At 42.6% G+C, this 17,970-nt stretch overlaps 1 protein-coding gene across 2 annotated transcripts in view; it reads left to right on the forward strand.

Annotated features, from left to right (window-relative positions):
- bcr (BCR activator of RhoGEF and GTPase) overlaps positions 1-17,970 on the forward strand; it is a 60,120-nt gene that overhangs the window by 26,309 nt on the left and 15,841 nt on the right. For both annotated transcript variants that reach the window (XR_007959924.1, XM_052051988.1), the window contains exons 2-8: positions 6,322-6,506; positions 10,351-10,455; positions 10,989-11,174; positions 15,514-15,621; positions 15,891-15,951; positions 16,045-16,097; positions 16,683-16,823. Coding sequence is in view for 1 of the 2 variants with exons in the window: in XM_052051988.1 (XP_051907948.1) it covers positions 6,322-6,506; positions 10,351-10,455; positions 10,989-11,174; positions 15,514-15,621; positions 15,891-15,951; positions 16,045-16,097; positions 16,683-16,823 (839 nt within the window). In the remaining variant the exon portion in view is untranslated. The remainder of the gene's footprint in view (positions 1-6,321; positions 6,507-10,350; positions 10,456-10,988; positions 11,175-15,513; positions 15,622-15,890; positions 15,952-16,044; positions 16,098-16,682; positions 16,824-17,970) is intronic.

A 17,970-nucleotide genomic window follows, 5' to 3' on the forward strand; every position in this document is an offset into this window, starting at 1 on the left:
AGGACTTAATTACCTTGATTGACTATGGGCAATATAACTCCCTTTTAGATGCTAATGTTATATTGAGCAGGCTAATACTGACCAGAGGATTTGCTATTTAGGAGGGAGCTTGGGGTCGCTAAAGTCATGTTGCTCATTTTTTAGGTCGTAGATTATCCTCGACTGAATCAACAGTGCTTTTGTTACATTTGGAGACTGCAATCATCTCTGTTTTGCCCTCGTGCGTCGTTTTCTTGATGCCGTTACTTAGTCTTGACTAAAATAGTGTCGCCTTCAAGACTAAATCAATTTGACACAAGAAATCTGAACAATCAGTCAAATTCTTGTTAGGACTGCCCTGGTCAAAAGTTTAAAGGGGACCAAATTACGGTCGTGTCAGTTTTGGGTGCAGGGCAAGACCTAAGGAGTGGAGCTATAAGCAATGCGTTCTGTTCTGTTGATTAGTTGACATAGAACATATTTGTAAGTAACAAGAATGTAACTTCTGTGTGAACTTGGAATGGACCAATGATCCCTTTTCCTGACACAAATCTTGAATGAAAGAATTCCAAATGCTCCGTTGTTGTCTTCCTTTTTGTTGGAATATTGCACTGCATCACACTCTGATGATGTGACACCATTGTATGTATCGTGTATGACTAGCTTGATGTGCTACAATTCCGTGATATACCGTGGTAGGCTGATCTGAACCGTACCACTCTGAAAAGGTTGCTAAATGAGGCTGGGTGGGTGCATTAATGTGAGTGCGAATGTGTATGTGTGTGAGGGATGGCGCAGTATTAGCAGTGTTAAGATGACTGGTTTCCTCCCAGAGTCCAATAAAAGTGACGGTTGCCGAGAACAGATTTATGGCAGCCATGTTGAGTGCCTAAGGGCAAGGGGGTGGTGGCGGGATGCCATTGGGAATCTCTCAGTCCCCCACCGTTTTTCAATTTCTCTCCGGCTTCATTTTCTCCATCTTCTCTTTGTTAATAATCATTTCCTCGCTGATGAGACTTGAGAATTAGCAACGCCTTGTGTCGTCTCCTTCTGCCATCTTTCTGTTTACTTCCACCCCCCCCCTCCAGGCGACGCTTGTCTTCTTTGTGCGAAGGTCACAGCTCTCTTGAGCTCAGTTGAACTCAGACAAGCCTTTTAAGTGATGCTTATCTCATTTATCGCTTTTCGCTAATGCACTTCTGTGAGTATGCACAGAGCCATTATGGCTGAGAGCCAAATAGGACAGATTGTAGTGTGTAACCCAAGTTAAAAAAATAAAAAAGTGATCTTTCTCAAGCTGTATATTAATGAATAAACGACTGAGAATTAAACATTTGAACTGTGTTGGCATAATATGAATAATCGCAGCTCGCTAGTGGCTAGAGCTCCTAATTTGTCACGAGATAATCATGGAATCGCAGAAATATGTCAATAGCTCAAATTTAACTTTATTCAAGACGCATCACACTGTATTTACACTGTAGGTACATTTATAATTCTATTATTAACACCACTTTTAAATGATAGCTAGCTGCGGCTATGATAGCTAATACGTGACTAGCCATTAGCTTTATTTTTATATTGTATCATTTTACTGGAAAAAAATATACAGAGCATTATTAATTTTCAAAACCAATGAAAAGGTCATTTCTGGCCATATTGATGCAGACATTTTCCTTTTTTTTTAATTAGTAATCCCGGATTGAGTACAGAGGGAAACAGAAAGTCGACTCGCGATTTAACAGATTGTTCAATTCATTTGAACAAAAAAGACGTTAGTTACATTTATGGTATGTTCCATAACAAAAGGGTGTTTTCTATTTATTGTACTTTTTGTACCATTTTAAGAGAACAACCAAGCTAGGCCTTGATATGTGTAATTCTAGGCTAACCATTAGCAACTAGCTGTGGCTACTACGCAAGTTATGAGCAGATATTAATGGTGTCATTGAGAAAATGCAAATTAAAAAAAAAAGATTGCGGGCAGCAGAATTTTCTTTTCCTAGTATCAAGATTTATTTCTTGCTTAAGGTGGATCTGTGACCAACTAGCTACACAGCAATGATGCAGGGCATCGTATCATTGGAACCATAGGCGGGTTGTTTTTGAGAAAAAAAAATATTGACATGTATATTAGTCATATGACAGTATATTGCCATACTCCACCTATTCCCTGTGTGATTATTTTTTTTTCCACCTGCAGCAGGGGAAAAAAAGGCCCGTTTGCCCTCCCCAGTGCTTGTTACCATATAAACATTGAATGTGGGTGTGTACATCGGTACACAGTTCTTACTTTTGTGCGTCAACGCAGAATTTGGCTCGTACTTCTAGGAAGTAATCAATGCCTTGGCGGTCTTTCATGCCATCTCTGTTGGGAACCTCCGTGTGTTTTCCTTGCTCTCTAGGCTTTTCTGTTACATTTGTAAAGTGGGGGGAGGACGTGTGGTTCCGGGAGACGTGAGGCATGGGAGGAGGGGAATGTTGGGAAGATAATGTGCTGCGAGGAGCATGAGGATGCCAGCTGTATATGCCGCAACATCAGAGGATACACGGGCGGTTTCCTAGCAAGGAAAAAAAAAAATGAACACATTGAATTAAAAAAAAAAAAAAGATACTGTGTACTGCACATGGATGCTTAAGTATGCAGACATGCAGTGTAGGAGATGAATGGTTGACCCGAGTTGGGAATAAAAGACGCTTTAGGACAAAAGAAGGTCAGACTGAAGACTAGTGTCGGTGGAAATTCCAGTTTACACTCTGACAATTCCTGCAGATTGCCGGTAACAACACCGCTCCTCAGTAGAAGAAAGTCATCTGGCTACATGAACATAAAGATAGTAACTTACTCCCTACAAGATTTGGCGTGAGTAGCAGAAAACAGCCAGCTGGTGTTATGAAAAATACATGTGCAATTAATTGCCTTCTCATTGTACACACCCACATTTGTCTTGTAGTTTTTGGTTGCCGTCCAAGGAAAAGCACGTGCCTCCAAATTTGGTCTTGCCTAACTTTCATGCCTTCTATCTCAGAAAAAAGAAGTGAAATTTCTAGACTTTTTTCTGAATTTTTGACACAAAATACCAAGCAAATAGTATTTAAAAAATTGGAAATGAAGAAAAACTACTTAATACTACAATGAAATGCAATTTTTTTCATGATTGAGTGTGAGTATATGCAGTGTCATCCATGTCTGAGAAAAGCATTAATTTCCTCTTTTTTTGTCTTAAAAATAATAAATTCAATTTTTCAGTTTTACTTTGATGAAAAGGCATTTCTTTTCATATTCATTTTTTAAAAAATCGATCCCCTCCCACCCCACAAAAACTAAAATATGAATTAATTTCTGAATAAAAACAACAAAATGCATTTTTTAAAAACTAAATATGATTGCTATTGGGTTCATGGTTTTCGATGCAGTTTTATGCATGTAGCGTCATACCTGTCCAACGAAAAACTTTTTACCTCATTTTTTTTCTTCTCGGAAACACATTTTTTCCCCCACAATTGTTTTCCTTGTAATCAGAATCAGAATCAGAATCATCTTTATTGGCCAAGTATGTAGAACACACAAGGAATTTGTCTCCGGTATAACACGCTGCACTAGTATCATCGTAAAAAACAAAATCATTGAACCATTTTAGAGTATACCAGTAGTTTTGTAATACCATTTTGTGGTGCAAGAAGAGTGACTATGTCAGTGACTGTTTAAGGAGTTAATGGCTAGAGGGAAGAAGCTGTTTAAGTGTCTACTGGATTTGGTACGCATAGATCTGTAGCGTCTGCCTGAGGGGAGTGGCTGAAAAAGGTGGTGGGCAGGGTGCGGGGGATCCAGGAGGATTTTCCGTGCCCTTGTCTTGATTCTTGCAGTGTGCAAGTCCTCAAGAGTGGGTAGGGCGATGCCAACGAACTGTTTATATAAATAATTGGAGGGGGCGGGGTTTGATTTACCTGCTTTTATTGGACAATGATATTAACCTATACACATCAATAAAGAGGCAAAGTAAGTGGAATTTGTTCATTAGTTTCGAGAAAGAAACAGCCGGGTGGCATTGTGTCACAACAGACAAAAAGCCCAAAGTTGTTTAGCTTTTTGCCGTTTCCCCGTTGAAATGCATAAATACTCCTCTGACGCACAACATTTCGTCAACACTGCCGTGATTCATTTGTCACTCTTTCTTTCCATATTTAATCGTCACTTGAGCATTATTATTCATTATGTGGTTTCAGCTCTGAGTCTGCGCTGCTTTCAAACCAAGAGGTGGTCACCCGGGCTTAAACCAAAAAAAAAAACAAAACAAACAAAAAAAAAGGTTGTGTGGATGCTCTGTTTTTGGCCTGCGGGCACTAAAAGGCATTCCACACACAAAAACACACACACAGCCTCAGTGTGTCCCATGACTACATTTTTCCAAAGAGAGGTGGATGGAATATGAGGTTGTGCAGCTATTTTGGAGCAGCAGCAATGGGCTGATATTTCCAGACTAACGTTCATGTTTTCTATATCCCACTGGTTCATTCCAAAAACCATGATGACTCCAGTCGGGAGAAGTCATGGTCATACCTGCGTGCATATAAATAACGGTACACCAGCACAACAAGGGCAAAAAGTAATTCACAATAAGCAAGAGGAGTCTGTTCGCTTTGGTTCAAGGTTTGATTTTGCAGACAGAGGCGCACTACGCACACACTCACACAAACACACACTTACCCAAAGCATCTATGTTGGTCCTGCATGGCGGACCCGGTGGGCAGCCGCCACCCACAATCAGTCGCCAGGATCTGGCCCAAACGGTGGGTGGGCTGAAGGTCACATGTCCCCTGGACACCCCACAGACACGCACATATACACACACACACATGCTAATTTTGTGTCTCTTTTGGGTACCCAACAATGAGGAGGTCGAGCCGCCCTTCCGCCAAACTCTGTGTTGGCGGCTGGCTCTTAACCCTTGCATCCCGATGACTCTTGTGTCCCTGAATAAACCACTGTAGTGGGAGTAGGCACAAGACTGTTCTGGACTGAAAACAGAAAAAAACAGGGTTGTTTTGGCCCTTCCATTGTCAGTGTTTGTTATACGTAAAGTTTTTTGAAAACCAGGCAGCTGGAGTTTTTTTCTTTTTTTAAACTCTTGGGTTTGCGGTTTTGTAAGGACGTCCACGATGTGTTCAGTGTTTTGTCTCGGCGTAGCTCAGTCAAACAGAAATGCCAGAATGTCACAAACACCAACAAGGCTATTCAAACAATACCGCAAGACTGCCCACTGCATGCACTTACGAGCTTTTGAGGTCAAAAATGCGCACAATGCAAGAATCCGTTCACTAAAGCTCAGTTCGCACCTTAAAAATTTGCGGGCGGTTATTCAGATTGGTTGAGAGGGAATTTTCTGTTTGCCTTGATTTCATCAGCGAAGAGTAACTCTTCAGATCCTAATCCAATTTCTGATTTCCCGAGCTTGTTGAAGGTCTGCGCGCCACTTAGCGTTTTAGTTCTCGCCCTTATCTGCATAGTGTTTCTGTGATTAGTCAGCACACGGGAGGCCAGGCCAGCTTTTGTCGAAAGCAAGACTAGTAGGAGGCGGTAAGCAAAATATCCTTGGTGACTCTCTCAAGGATGCTTGAAGTCTTCCCTTCAAGCTGCTACGCCGCATTCCCAGAACTGCTGACTCTCGCCTCCTGGAAGTATTTTAACACGCCCCCAAACTTTTGTGTGTGCTCGCGTGGCAGCGCACCAAGCCACAACATTGGGCTCCAGCTAGGCACACCAACGCGGTGTAGAGGCTGTCGTTTTGTTTTGCATCCAGCTCAATTGCCTTTGCTGCATATAATGAGAGACACTTTGCACTGGTTCAAGATTGAGGTTATTCGAATTACCTTGATCCACTTTTACAAGATCTGCTCTCAAGGCTTTAAAACATTTTTTTGTTTGTCTGTCATTCTGTATGTTAGCTGGTGAGTACCTGGTTCACAAAGAGTGATGAAATGGCACCATTTTGATTATGTGGGTGTGGGGGAACTTTCCATTGGTGGGGCATGGGGTGGCCAAGGCTATTTGCAAAAGAAAAGCTTGGAAACACGTAATCAGCAATGAATATCCATTTTTAAATTGAATAAAATTTGTTCACACGTTGTTGGTTTGTTTGTTGAACAAAAAGACAGATAACCTATCGAGATCCGAAAAAATAATTGTGGCCGTTGTAAAAAGATTGAAGGCAAGAGAAGAGGAAAAACAAAAAAAAAGCTTAACTTTTGTTTGTTGCATCAATTTTACACCATCATAATTTACTTGTATTTATTTTTTATTTTTTTAACAGTAACCAATGTTTGTTTTGTGCCCATTGGCAGACGGCCATTACACCGGGACGCCACCATCGTACGGCTACGACGCCGACCGTGCCGAGGAGCAGCGGCGGCACCACGACATCCTGCCGTACATCGACGACTCGCCTTCTTCCTCACCTCACTTGAGCTCCAAGAGCCGAAGCAGTCGGGACACCCTCTCCTCGGGATCGCTGGAGTCCGCAAAATCGGTCAGTGTTGTCATTTCTCCTTTTCCCAGATTTTTATGAACTCAGCGCTGCGATGGACCAGAATGTATCCATTTGTTTATTTCACTCGCTTTCATCCAAATGCCTGATCCAGTTTGGATATTTGGAAGAAATATTCCATTCAGATTGAAAATGACAATTAAAACGTTGTACAGGTGATATTACCGTAAATCTCATTTGATCGGGTTGTAATTTGTTGTCTATTCACGCAATATTTGTACACTGATGCTTCCTTCGACCTCAATACTTTGAGAGTGGTCGGCCTTTCTTTTTTTAAAATCAAAACACTTGTCAATTGACAAGAAATCAAATTCTGCCATTTGGGAGGATCGCTGTCTGACTTGCAGCCTCGGGAGTTGTCATGTGCAGATGAAGCAAGTCATCCTTTTTCAGAGGCGGCCTGGTTCTCATTTCAGACAATCGACAAATTTATTGTCGTCTCTGTTTTCTGTCCAAGAGTAAAAATCATCCGTGACATATGATGAAAAGCTTGCGAAGGAAATGCACATTGACGGAGATTCAGTAAAGTTTTGCGTCGCTTCTATCGACGTGTGCCCAAGCAGCGAGTAACACTTTTTAAAAGGGGTTTCGCCTACATCGACAATTATCCGTCACATGAAATTCCCACAGTAGTCTGAAATTCTTTTCAGTCAATATCATGAGAGTGGAGTTAACACATCCTTGGTTTGCCCTTGTACAGACGCCTCCACCTCCCGCCTCTCCCAATAGTCTGCTTTTCCAACTGAGTCAGAGCCCATGCGAGCTGCGATTGGCTAATTATAGAGTTGAGGCTTCATGACGTCGCTGTGATGAGTCATCACCATCTGAAACTGAACTTTTTTTTATTTTTTGAACTGTGACTCCTCCACCATAATCTGACTGGGAGAAAGGCCAAGGTCAGATGCTCGATGGATGCTGTGTGGTCTCTTTCCTCGAGTTTCAATAAGAAATAGCCATCTTTCATGTTTGGCTTGATTTTTGTTTGTTTTTGTTTTTTTGATATCAAGTCCTGCTGTAGTGGTTCACATATCTGGGGCCTTTAAAGGTGATTTTTGTTTTCTATGTCTGTGTGTTGACGGGGAAGACTGAATGAACTATTTTGGCTTGTTTTTGAGTTTATCGTGTGGACATTTTTTTTATGGGCGCCTTTTGTTTTTTACCCCCAGGCTAGGAAAATACGTTTTAAGAAATAGCTTCGTCTGTGGCCCGCTGGGATAGACTCAGTTCTCCCTATGACCTTGAACAGGATAATAGGGGGATGGATGAATGATTAAAGTCCCAATGGGTCCCGTTTTAGCTTTACCATTTTGTTCAAGAACCCCCCACCCCCACACACACAAACACACACAATTAGTAATATATCTCAACTGCCTATTAGGATATGCATGACTTCATATTGTTCTAACATAGACATAAACGTGATGAAAATCGAGCCTGTGTTGACAAGTCTCTGATGTCGACGTTGTCAATTTTTTTTTTTTTTTTTAGTACGGTACTCTATATTTTATTTAGATTACAGGATGGAGGGAATTCTCCGCAATAATTTCCATCCTCCAACATGCAATTTTAGGGAGAACGTACACATTACAATGCATGGGCATCTACATGGGCTGAATGAAGGCTCTCTTTCTGTCGCGTGATGGTATTTCCCAGCCAGATGGGAAAAAAAAAATCTCGACGCAGGGACAGCCAGGTAACATGCAAATAGTGAAACCTACGGTATCCTTGTTCTGGGACCAACATAGCTGTGTGTTTTCCCTTCAGTGCACTCATCTGTTTATACAAGTGACTTGTCGATGAGTCGACTAGTCTGTACAATCTCTCCTGCCTAATTTGAATTCCCCTCATCATTCTGTTCAGCGGTGTCATTGTACCCATCTGCTCCCGAGGAACATTTTCTGACATCCACATGAAATTAAATAAGCGGAAGTAATGCCACGTTGAGGAAAATATCACCATTTTCCCGACAGCCGAGGATGGCTCTGTGACGGCTCCATTACAGAGCAGACACGCCAAGAGATGGAAAGCAATCTCGTTAGGGATTTCGCCAAGCAATGCTTGTCAGAAAAGGGATGCTTAAACGGCTTAGACGAGGTGAAATAGATATTTTGAACGGTTAATAAAGTGCATAACGGGGCACGGATTGCAATCTGAGTGTTTATCGGAGCAGACGTTCTCCTGTACTCTGTGGCAAACGGAGGCCGAGGTCGCTAATAATGCTTTTACAATCGATGTTGGTCAGTTTCCAAGTGCGCCTCCTGAGCTGTAGCCACTGAATGCGCATTTGAATACGACTCTCAGGCTTCTGTTTGGCCAAAATGAAAGGTTAGCAATTGATTCTTCTTTTTTTTTTTAAACATCATATTGTGGACTGTGTGTGTCCCTAAATTGTACTCTTTTTTTTTTTTTTTTTTACTCAGCCATCATTCTGGGTTATTATGGCTTACAATTCTTATCACTGACTGAATTCATTCACGGTAAATGGCACATCTCGATATATAAACCTAGGTGTCAAAATTATAGCGGTACACTGTATTGATTTTGGTATTATCTTTGTTTCATAATGGCTACACAGAGCTAGCAAAGTCTTTTAGAGTGTGCGTTGGCGAATGCAACCCTTTTCGGTTACAATTGGTTCCTGGTCATAATCGCAACAAGATGGCATCCGAACACGAACAGGGAAACAACGCAATGGGGAATATAAAGAGACTGTCACACCATATATAAGGCACAGCGGATTATAGGGCGCACTGTCAGCTTTTTGGAAATTTGAATGCTTTTAGGTGCAGCTGAAAATACGGTAACTAAGGAAATAATTCCAGATGTTTTTCATGTTTGGCGCACTTGTGGTTGACCTTTTTCTCCCCACTAACACACACCTTAGGTCAGGGGTGTCAAACTCATTTTTGTCGCGGGCCACATTGTAGTTACGGTTTCCCTTGGCGGGCCGTTATGAATTTTGGGAAACCATATAAATGTTTAGTCACCATCACATGTTACATACAGAGCGCACAACAAATGGATGGATAACTCGTTTTAAAATCAGAAGTCAAGAATGATGACTGTTATTGAGAATTACATGTGACAATTTGAAATTTTGGTTCAGACTTTAAGCAAGCATCATGGAACTTGACATGCTTGATTTGCTTTCGCGGGCCACATAAAATGATGTGGCGGGCCAGATCTGGCCCCCGGGCCTTGACTTTGACACCTGTGCCTTAGGTGGTGGATGTGACAGCAACGTTAGCGATATCCCTAAGTCACTTCGAGTGTATTCCAGAACGTGTGCAAAGCCAAGAGTTCACAATGCAAACAGTAAATCCCGACGGTGGACTTACAAGTTTAGTTGTCACTCTTCTTTCTCCACTTGTGTACCGTCTCTCTTTCTCAGTCCCAACCGAAGAGACAAATTCGTGCCGGGGTCTTTGTTTATGTCTACTCTTTATTCTTGTGTGTGTGGGTGCCCTAGTCTCTGTCTCTTTCTCTTTCATCCTCTCTTTCCTCTTCTCGTAGCCTAAAGGACGGGATGCTTCCACCCGGAGTTTTGTGTGTATACTCTCTCTCATTCAGTCACACACACAGGTATTTCTACGATGCTTCCTCCACCTCTGGGACACCCTGCCTGTTTGAGTTATTTCAAAGTGCAAGGCAGCCCGAGGAATCTCGCAGTCTGTCTGTCTGTTTTCTTTCACGATCGTTCTCCTCGGCGAGCTTTGACCGGCCCTACGGCGAGTTGTTATTTATTGAACAGTATTAATCCCACGTTTTCCCCCATTTCCCCTAACAGAAACAAGGAATTCATTTTAATGTACTTTGTTTGTTGCAGGCGGAATGTGACGTGGAGAAAGGTTTGGAAATGAGGAAGTGGGTTCTGTCTGGTATTTTGGCCAGTGAAGAAACATACCTCAGTCACCTGGAGGCACTGCTACTGGTGAGTGCACCACTCGTTTTCTCTACTTAGTGGTCTGGTAGATCAGTGACTCATCTCGTCTGCTGTAGTCTGGATTCATTTTACACCTTTTTTGAGCCGGGTTCATGGAACTTGTTGTACTTGAAAAGCAATTGTCAAAAGTAGATGGAAAGTTCAACTAATAAAAACCATTTTTCACATAAACAAGCGGCGGCTAGCTAGCACGCCCAAGCCCCTGCCGTCGAGTGTCCGCTGCGGATACGACAACTCTCTGCTGTTTGTGATAGCAAAAGCTTCAAGCTCGAAATAAATCCCATTTCCCGGCTTCCTCGGTGCGTGACTACTCTGCTTTGTTCACATTCTCCATGGATACAATTCGCTGGAAAATGGCCGCCATATCCCACAATGTAATGCGAGTTTCCCTATTTCCCGCAAACCAACATTACCTCGATTTCCTTAAGTTTCGTGTTGGAGATTGGGTGTTTATTTATTATTTGGTTTGCTAACAGATGTTGGTCATATTTTCACAGCTCTTTTGCTTCCCTCCCTTTCAGCCCATGAAGCCTTTGAAAGCGGCGGCCACAACGTCGCAGCCCGTGCTCTCCGTGTCCCAGATCGAGACCATCTTCTTCAAAGTGCCTGAGCTCTACGAGATCCACAAGGAGTTCTACGATGGACTCCTGCCCCGCGTCCAGCAATGGGGCCACCACCAGAGAGTCGGGGATCTTTTCCAAAAACTGGTGAGTCTGAGCCTACTGAAAGAGTGCCAGAAGTCTACGTGTGTGTCTTTGCTCGTGCCGCACCAGTGATTCAAAGTGAAAAGCCTGATCCCCCAAAACTCAAGACAGCACATCACAGCTACTTTTCCTGATTAAAAATCCTGCATACTTATCATAACTGAGGAACTGCTCTGATTGGATGAAGCGTTTCTTCAAGTATTCCTGAATTGTGTACCCGAGTCTGTTTTACTCTCCCTCTGTCGGTCATCCAGTTGTTTCCTGCCAGTGATGCCATAGCCACATGTACGCTGCTCTTCTTAATCACTTGCACAGCGGCTCTATTAACCCACAATGAATTGGTTGTTAATGCTCTCCGAAATGCTTGCTGCTTACCCACTGCTGTTGGCCTCATTCGGCCCCCTTTTTTTTGTCTCGCCCTCTCATGCTCTAGCACGCACACACACAGAGAGGGAGTCGCAAGCTTGTTTCACAATGCTGCCTTTTTTTGCCTCAACGGAGCCGCAGCTGAGACCGTTCGCTGCTCTGTGTGCTTTGTGTCTCTAAACACAACGCTCTCTCTCGCTCTCTCGGCGTCACTTGTGGAATATTGGTTTTCTGCCATCTAGTCGTCCTCTTCCTTCCTTCCTAATGACATAGCCTTCACGCAGCCAGAAATGAATCCCAGTAAACTGTATGAGGGCAGTGTTGCAGTTTGGTTCAGAAGTGACGACGCAGCACTAATATAATGACCTCTCCCAGCTCCATTGGCCGACTGTGCAAAAAAAAAATAAAAAAAATGGAGCAGGTTGAATGCCGTTGACCTCTGTGGAGCAGACGTAGTGAAATGTTATGGTGTAAAATATGACCTGGTATCTGCTGAACAGACGGCTCCTGACCCATTCAAAGTACTAGAAAGCCTCTCTAACTGTAACTGTAGTGGAAATACGCAGTGGTTATGGCTCTAGAGGGGGTCCGCAGAATTCCCGACATAGGAAATGAGATGTTATGAAATGCGCGCTGTAAACTAAAGAGTCCTCACAAGAGAGTCATCACAGTACAAGATAGCATGCTCAGTCACTGCCTTAGTTACTGTTTTTCATGACCGGAAACGGATTATTTCCGATTAATGCCTATTGGGGGCTAGCTCCGTCATCTACCTGGCGCCGGTTCCGACCCCACATTGTAACATTGGAAATATGCCACCTGAAAAGCTCAGGTTACGTTGGGTCAAACCGGCGACCACGGCGTTAAACCAGGACTACATTTCCCATGATTCCTCGATCAAAGCAGGAAGTAGATCGCGATCTGCGAAAATACGCCTGCTAGCGGCATCCATCCTTACTGCAAATTTTTGACAAAATTATTGGATAACCGTTTGGTTGGGGTCAGGGCGAGCATTTTACCACTTCACACTCAAAAGTGAAACAATTATAGTCAGCCTGAAGATTGTTTCGAGCGCCACCGTGTATCATCCTTCACTCCTCTTTGACACAAACTGCTTACGCTGAATGCCCTCATTAGTGCACACGTGTTCTTGCTGACATTTACTCGCGCATCTTCTTCCCCGCTCCCTTCAGCGAGGGCTCATTTGTTCATTTCACCATACAAAATGACGAGTTAAAAGTCTACACCACAGTAGCCGTATTAGAGGATAAGATGAGATGAGAGCCGGAGAAGCGAGGAACGGAGGCGGAGATTTTTAGCGGAGTCATCTCGAGCCGAGGAAAGGATGGCAAGTGGATTTAAGGCTCACAGTTTTGACGGGATTAGGAGTCCCGAAACATCCGAACCAGGAGGAGGAAGAGGCAAAGCGTCGGTGACAGGTCATAAGCATGAGTGTCAAGGGCACGTGTTTGAAGGCTGAAAATAAGGTTCAATTATTACACCATTGAGGTGTACTCCGCTGAGGATATGCTTCATGCATGCTTTAACCCGACCGCACGCCGCCCAAAGCGAACGCTTTGTGTGTGTATGTGTGTGTTTTTTATGTTTCCGTGCAGAAACTGGGGGGCGACATCTTCACTTGCATGGTGTGTAATATCTCTGAGGCCAATTGAACAGATGGTATTGAGCAGCATAAGTTCCTCTCAAATTGTTTTGTTCTTTGTGATGGCTGAGTCAGGAAACTCAAATGGATGAGAAACATTTTCCTTTGATCCCCCTGATGAATATTTAGAGTCTGCTTATTTTGGAAAAGTTACAAAATGTGGTGTATTTGATTGAGTGAAATGAGTGTTTTGCTCCAGTCGCACTGCGGGTCAATTTTGATTTTTTTTTGGGGGGGGGGGGGGGTTATATGTGACATCACGCATATCCGTTTTTTTTTTTCCATGCAGCGTGCACGGTACAAAAAAAAATCCAGTATTTTCAAATATGGACCAGGCCTTTTTTTGTGTAGATATAAATCGCATATATATATATCGAATGCGTCTGCAATATGGATGCGTCGTTCACGCTCATCCGACTTCTACGTCATCAAAAGCCATATGCTTCTTCTGGAGCACTCTGTTTTTTTTGTCAGTGCCATGCTGTAGGACCCATCCACCAAATCGTCACTTGTTTTGCTTGCTTTTAAAATCTTTTTATGCGTTTTTGATCGTAATCTGACGATTATAATCATCAATGAAGCGACTGCTAGCTCTTGTCTATGAGCAAACTTACAAATTCAGCCGGGTGTGAAATGATTAGTTCCCCGACGACTCTGTTGATTTATCTGGTAGTACAATTTGTGTATTTGTTTGACATGCAGTACCCCTATTGGTCACATGTTTGAGGAATTTAGAATTTATCTGCGAAAAGTGTTCCCTTTATATGAGCAAATGGCTCAAGTTATGTTACGCGAGTATTTGCCCCCTACCGCATGTTGTTTAACCAGTTTACCTTGTATGTGTCACCCTTTCAGGGACAGCGGTTGCTAACTTGGACGGCTTATCATGTTATCAGGTTAGAAGGTGAATGAAAGGGTTAATAAAATATACTAAATAGGCAGTAAACTGTATTTGTATTTCAAGATTTTTTTTAAGGCATATATGACATGTATCCCAGAAACTTTGTCCTCTATTACAAAATGATTGATCTATCCACCCAGGCTAATAGAATGAGTGCAAACATTGTGTGGAAAACTTGTGACCACACATTCCCGCCTAACTCAATTGTCATGCACCGCCGTGACGGGAGAGGCCAGTCGAGTTTGGGGTCAAGCTTAAATAAAGTAAGAGAACGACATTTTAAAGACATCAGCGAGATCATTGCCTGTCAAAGTCATTACACTAAATACCAAGAGTAAAGATTTAAAGATGCTTTGCCAATTTTGGAATATGCTGACCAGTAATAGTCACATAAAGTACGTCGTAGTGCAGGTTAGTGCTAGAATCACGCAGCCAAAACTAATTTCAACAGTCCAGAAAAAGGAGCAGAATGATGAGTGAGGTCCCTAATGAGTGTGCACTTACTGCAGATTATTTGGGCTAAAGCGTAAGTCTCTTTTGCATCCTGCCATTTTCCCAGATTGCTCCCATTTTATGCACTGTCAGGTTTTTAATCGCAAATTATTTGGCGGGCGCAGCGGTCCGGCAAAGGAAATAAATCAGAAACATCCCAGCTCATTTCCACTCCATGACAACTGTGTAATTAGTTAAATGATGTAGGTCGATACCCTCATGGAGATTTCCGAACAAAGCTGGTCTGCGTTGCGCTAGTGTCTCACTTTGCCTTTTGTTCTGCACAATTGATTGTCCTTTTGTTGGCTTTGAAGATGAATTTCTGCTCCCCGAACGTGCTTTCATTGCTTCAGTCGCACACTTTTGTGAGTCGCTATGGCAATGGAGTTTGCCGTGGTGACATGCTGTTCTTGTATCATCATCATCATACGTCCATAAAGATTTTGAATTAGGACTGCATGACATGTCAGTGTTCAACCATATATTTTATAGACCTGAGGTCCCCAACCATGCAAATGATTTGTTTTTGTAGCCTCACTGTATCAATGACTGTACATCAGCACAACACTAAGCTGATTTGACAACCACCAATGAACCCCCCAAGCCCCAGAAGAAGAACAAGTTAATATTGTTGAGTGTAATTTTTCTGATCAGAAAAAAAAACGTCAAGACAATTTAATGTTTTTTTTTTTGTGGTGTCTGTCACGGATTAATTGCCTTCCGATGCATTTCAATGGAGAAAGACAATTTGAGATAAATTAATATCTCAATGAACCACTTAACGCTGCGGTCTCACTTTCATATCATGAAAATGTGCTAATGATTTCTTTTAGACTGTATTTTAGTGTCCAATCATTATGTGTTGTCGCAAAAAAAAAAAAAAAAAAGACGGACTTAATGTCTGCTCTCCTCTGTTTCAGGCCAGCCAGTTAGGAGTTTACAGGGCGTTTGTGGACAACTATGAGCTGGCGGTGGAGACGGCCGAAAAGTGTTGCCAAGCCAACACGCAGTTTTCCGAAATCTCTGAGGTAATTAAATCAAAATTGGAGCCTAAACTGCCATTCGGAATTTGCACGAAGAGAAAAAGCACGGCGGCATGTTATGTCAACTGTATGAGAAATGTGTTGTTCATGGACCAAATTATGAGGCATGATTCTGAGCCTCCCGGAGCAAGATGGCGGCGCTGGGGGTGGCATTGTTCATGTGGGAGTGGATGACCTCAGCACTTCCTTGAACAAGCCATGCATTGGTGTCACCTCGCTGTGCTCAACGGCGTCTCTTCCTCATCTCCAAACAGAATTTAAAGGTGAGAAGCCCCAAGGACTGCAAGGAGCCGACAGCCAAGAACTCCCTCGAAGGTCAGTCATGCTGATTTGTTGTGTTATACTCATTTTATTGAAATATGGATTCAAATATTTCAAGGTTTGCCTTTTTTCTCATCTTCTCGACAGCTTTGCTTTACAAACCGGTGGACAGGGTGACACGTAGCACGCTGGTGCTTCATGTAAGCAAAACTGCCCCCGCACGGATGATGTAACAATGTCTGCAAAATAAATGCAACTTCGCTAACGCGGTTAATAAAAGTCTTTGTTTTACCGTGTCGCTATCGCCATAAAGCTTCTCATGAGCTGCTGTCAAGTCTTATGAATGTATTGTTCAGACTCATGACCACTTGTTTTGAAGAAAAAACAAAAAACACTAGTTCTCGCAATGCTGTTAATAAATGTTTATATTTTATTTTATTTTTTTAATATTTGTTAGTTTTTTTTAATGTTGGTGATCACTCATAATTTGATTGAGCTATTGATCATGTCAACAAAGGATATATTGGGTTGCTTTTACTATGCACCAGACTAACTTTATATTTGTATTTTTTTCTTGTTTTATTTATTTATGTATTTATTTATTTTAAACTTGGGAAACAGTAAACACATAAATAAGGAACTTCAAATTTACTGGCCGCACGAGCACAGGTTGTTGAAAAAATTTTTCTGCACCGTCTCAAATTTTAGAAGCAAAATACATCAATTTCGAGGCAGTCTGGAGCCCTGTTTTAAATGTTAAACATTTCAAACTTTTCTGCATTCAGGACTTGCTCAAGCACACCCCCACAAGCCACCCAGACCACCCGCTTCTCCAGGACGCTCTGCGCATCTCCCAGAATTTCCTATCGAGCATCAACGAGGAGTCCACGCCCCGCCGCCAGCTGATGACTGTCAAGAAGGGCGAGGTGAGACGTCTCAAAGCTGACGCATTAGCCTCTACCGCTGCGTTTTCGTGTTCAATCTGTTGCCGTTTTTCACATTCAGATCCAATTAGATTCGAGGAACCGGCAACAAATGCTTTCACAAGATTTGTGGGCAGTCGGTCTCGGGTGTTAGAATTCACACTCTGGTCATATCTTGTCGCTATCCGCTTCTACCACAGGTGTCAAACTCAAGATTTACCCGCCACATCATTTTATCCGGCCCACTAAAGTGAATCACAAGTATCAACCTCTTGCAAAATTGCGCAAAAATTGTAATCTGCTTTATTTTTATTTTTTTATTCCAACCTCCTGTTTAAAATAAGTTCGGGTCAGGTAAAACTATTTTCCTTGACGACTCAGCTTTAATCATTTTCAAACTGTCGCTTGGTCTGTTAATTGCTTTGTGTTGCGAGCCAACATTTGAGTGACAGGAGAGTCCCATCGGTGAAATGAAAACAAACAAAAACATGAAATGTTGGGTGGCCACCACTGTTGCTGCCTCAGCAGATCATAATTTGCAGTCGGCTAAAAGTGTTCTCACCCTTGTTTACCTTCATGTTCTGTATTTCGACCCGCCCAACATGGCGACGTCCCGAATTTTGCTTTTCTTTGTCTTCCAAGTATTGGTAACGTAAAATCACCCCCGTGAAATAATACGAACCCCTAAAATCAAGGTTTTTTTTCCCTCCGTCACCGTTAAAATGAGACTAGCTTCTCGCTTGTCACCAATCTCCAGCCTCAAGCGGAGCTCATGACCATATATGGTCACACTGTGGTTGGCTGCTTGAAGAAGAGGGGGATCATCCTCCACTTGCACATTGTGGTTTCCCAAGCGCTCATACTCCTCCCCAACACACACACACACACACACACACACACACAGCTCCCCCCAACCCACTGTCTGTCATGCCATGACTTGATGCACATGATTGGAGGCCTCTTTGATTGAAAGCTTTCATGACACGGCCGTACATAATGTTATTAATGAGCCACCAAGCCGCCGCTTGGACGGGCCGATCACAAGTTAATTTTTCATAAATGGAAGGTGTGAGCCACTGGGCGAAAGAAAGAAAGAAAGAAAGAAAAAAAAGCCTGAGCTGACTCCTCCCTGTGCTCACACACAGGTCAT

The sequence above is a fragment of the Hippocampus zosterae genome, chromosome 18 (assembly GCF_025434085.1).
Source record: "Hippocampus zosterae strain Florida chromosome 18, ASM2543408v3, whole genome shotgun sequence".
NCBI classification, from domain to species: Eukaryota; Metazoa; Chordata; class Actinopteri; order Syngnathiformes; family Syngnathidae; genus Hippocampus; species Hippocampus zosterae.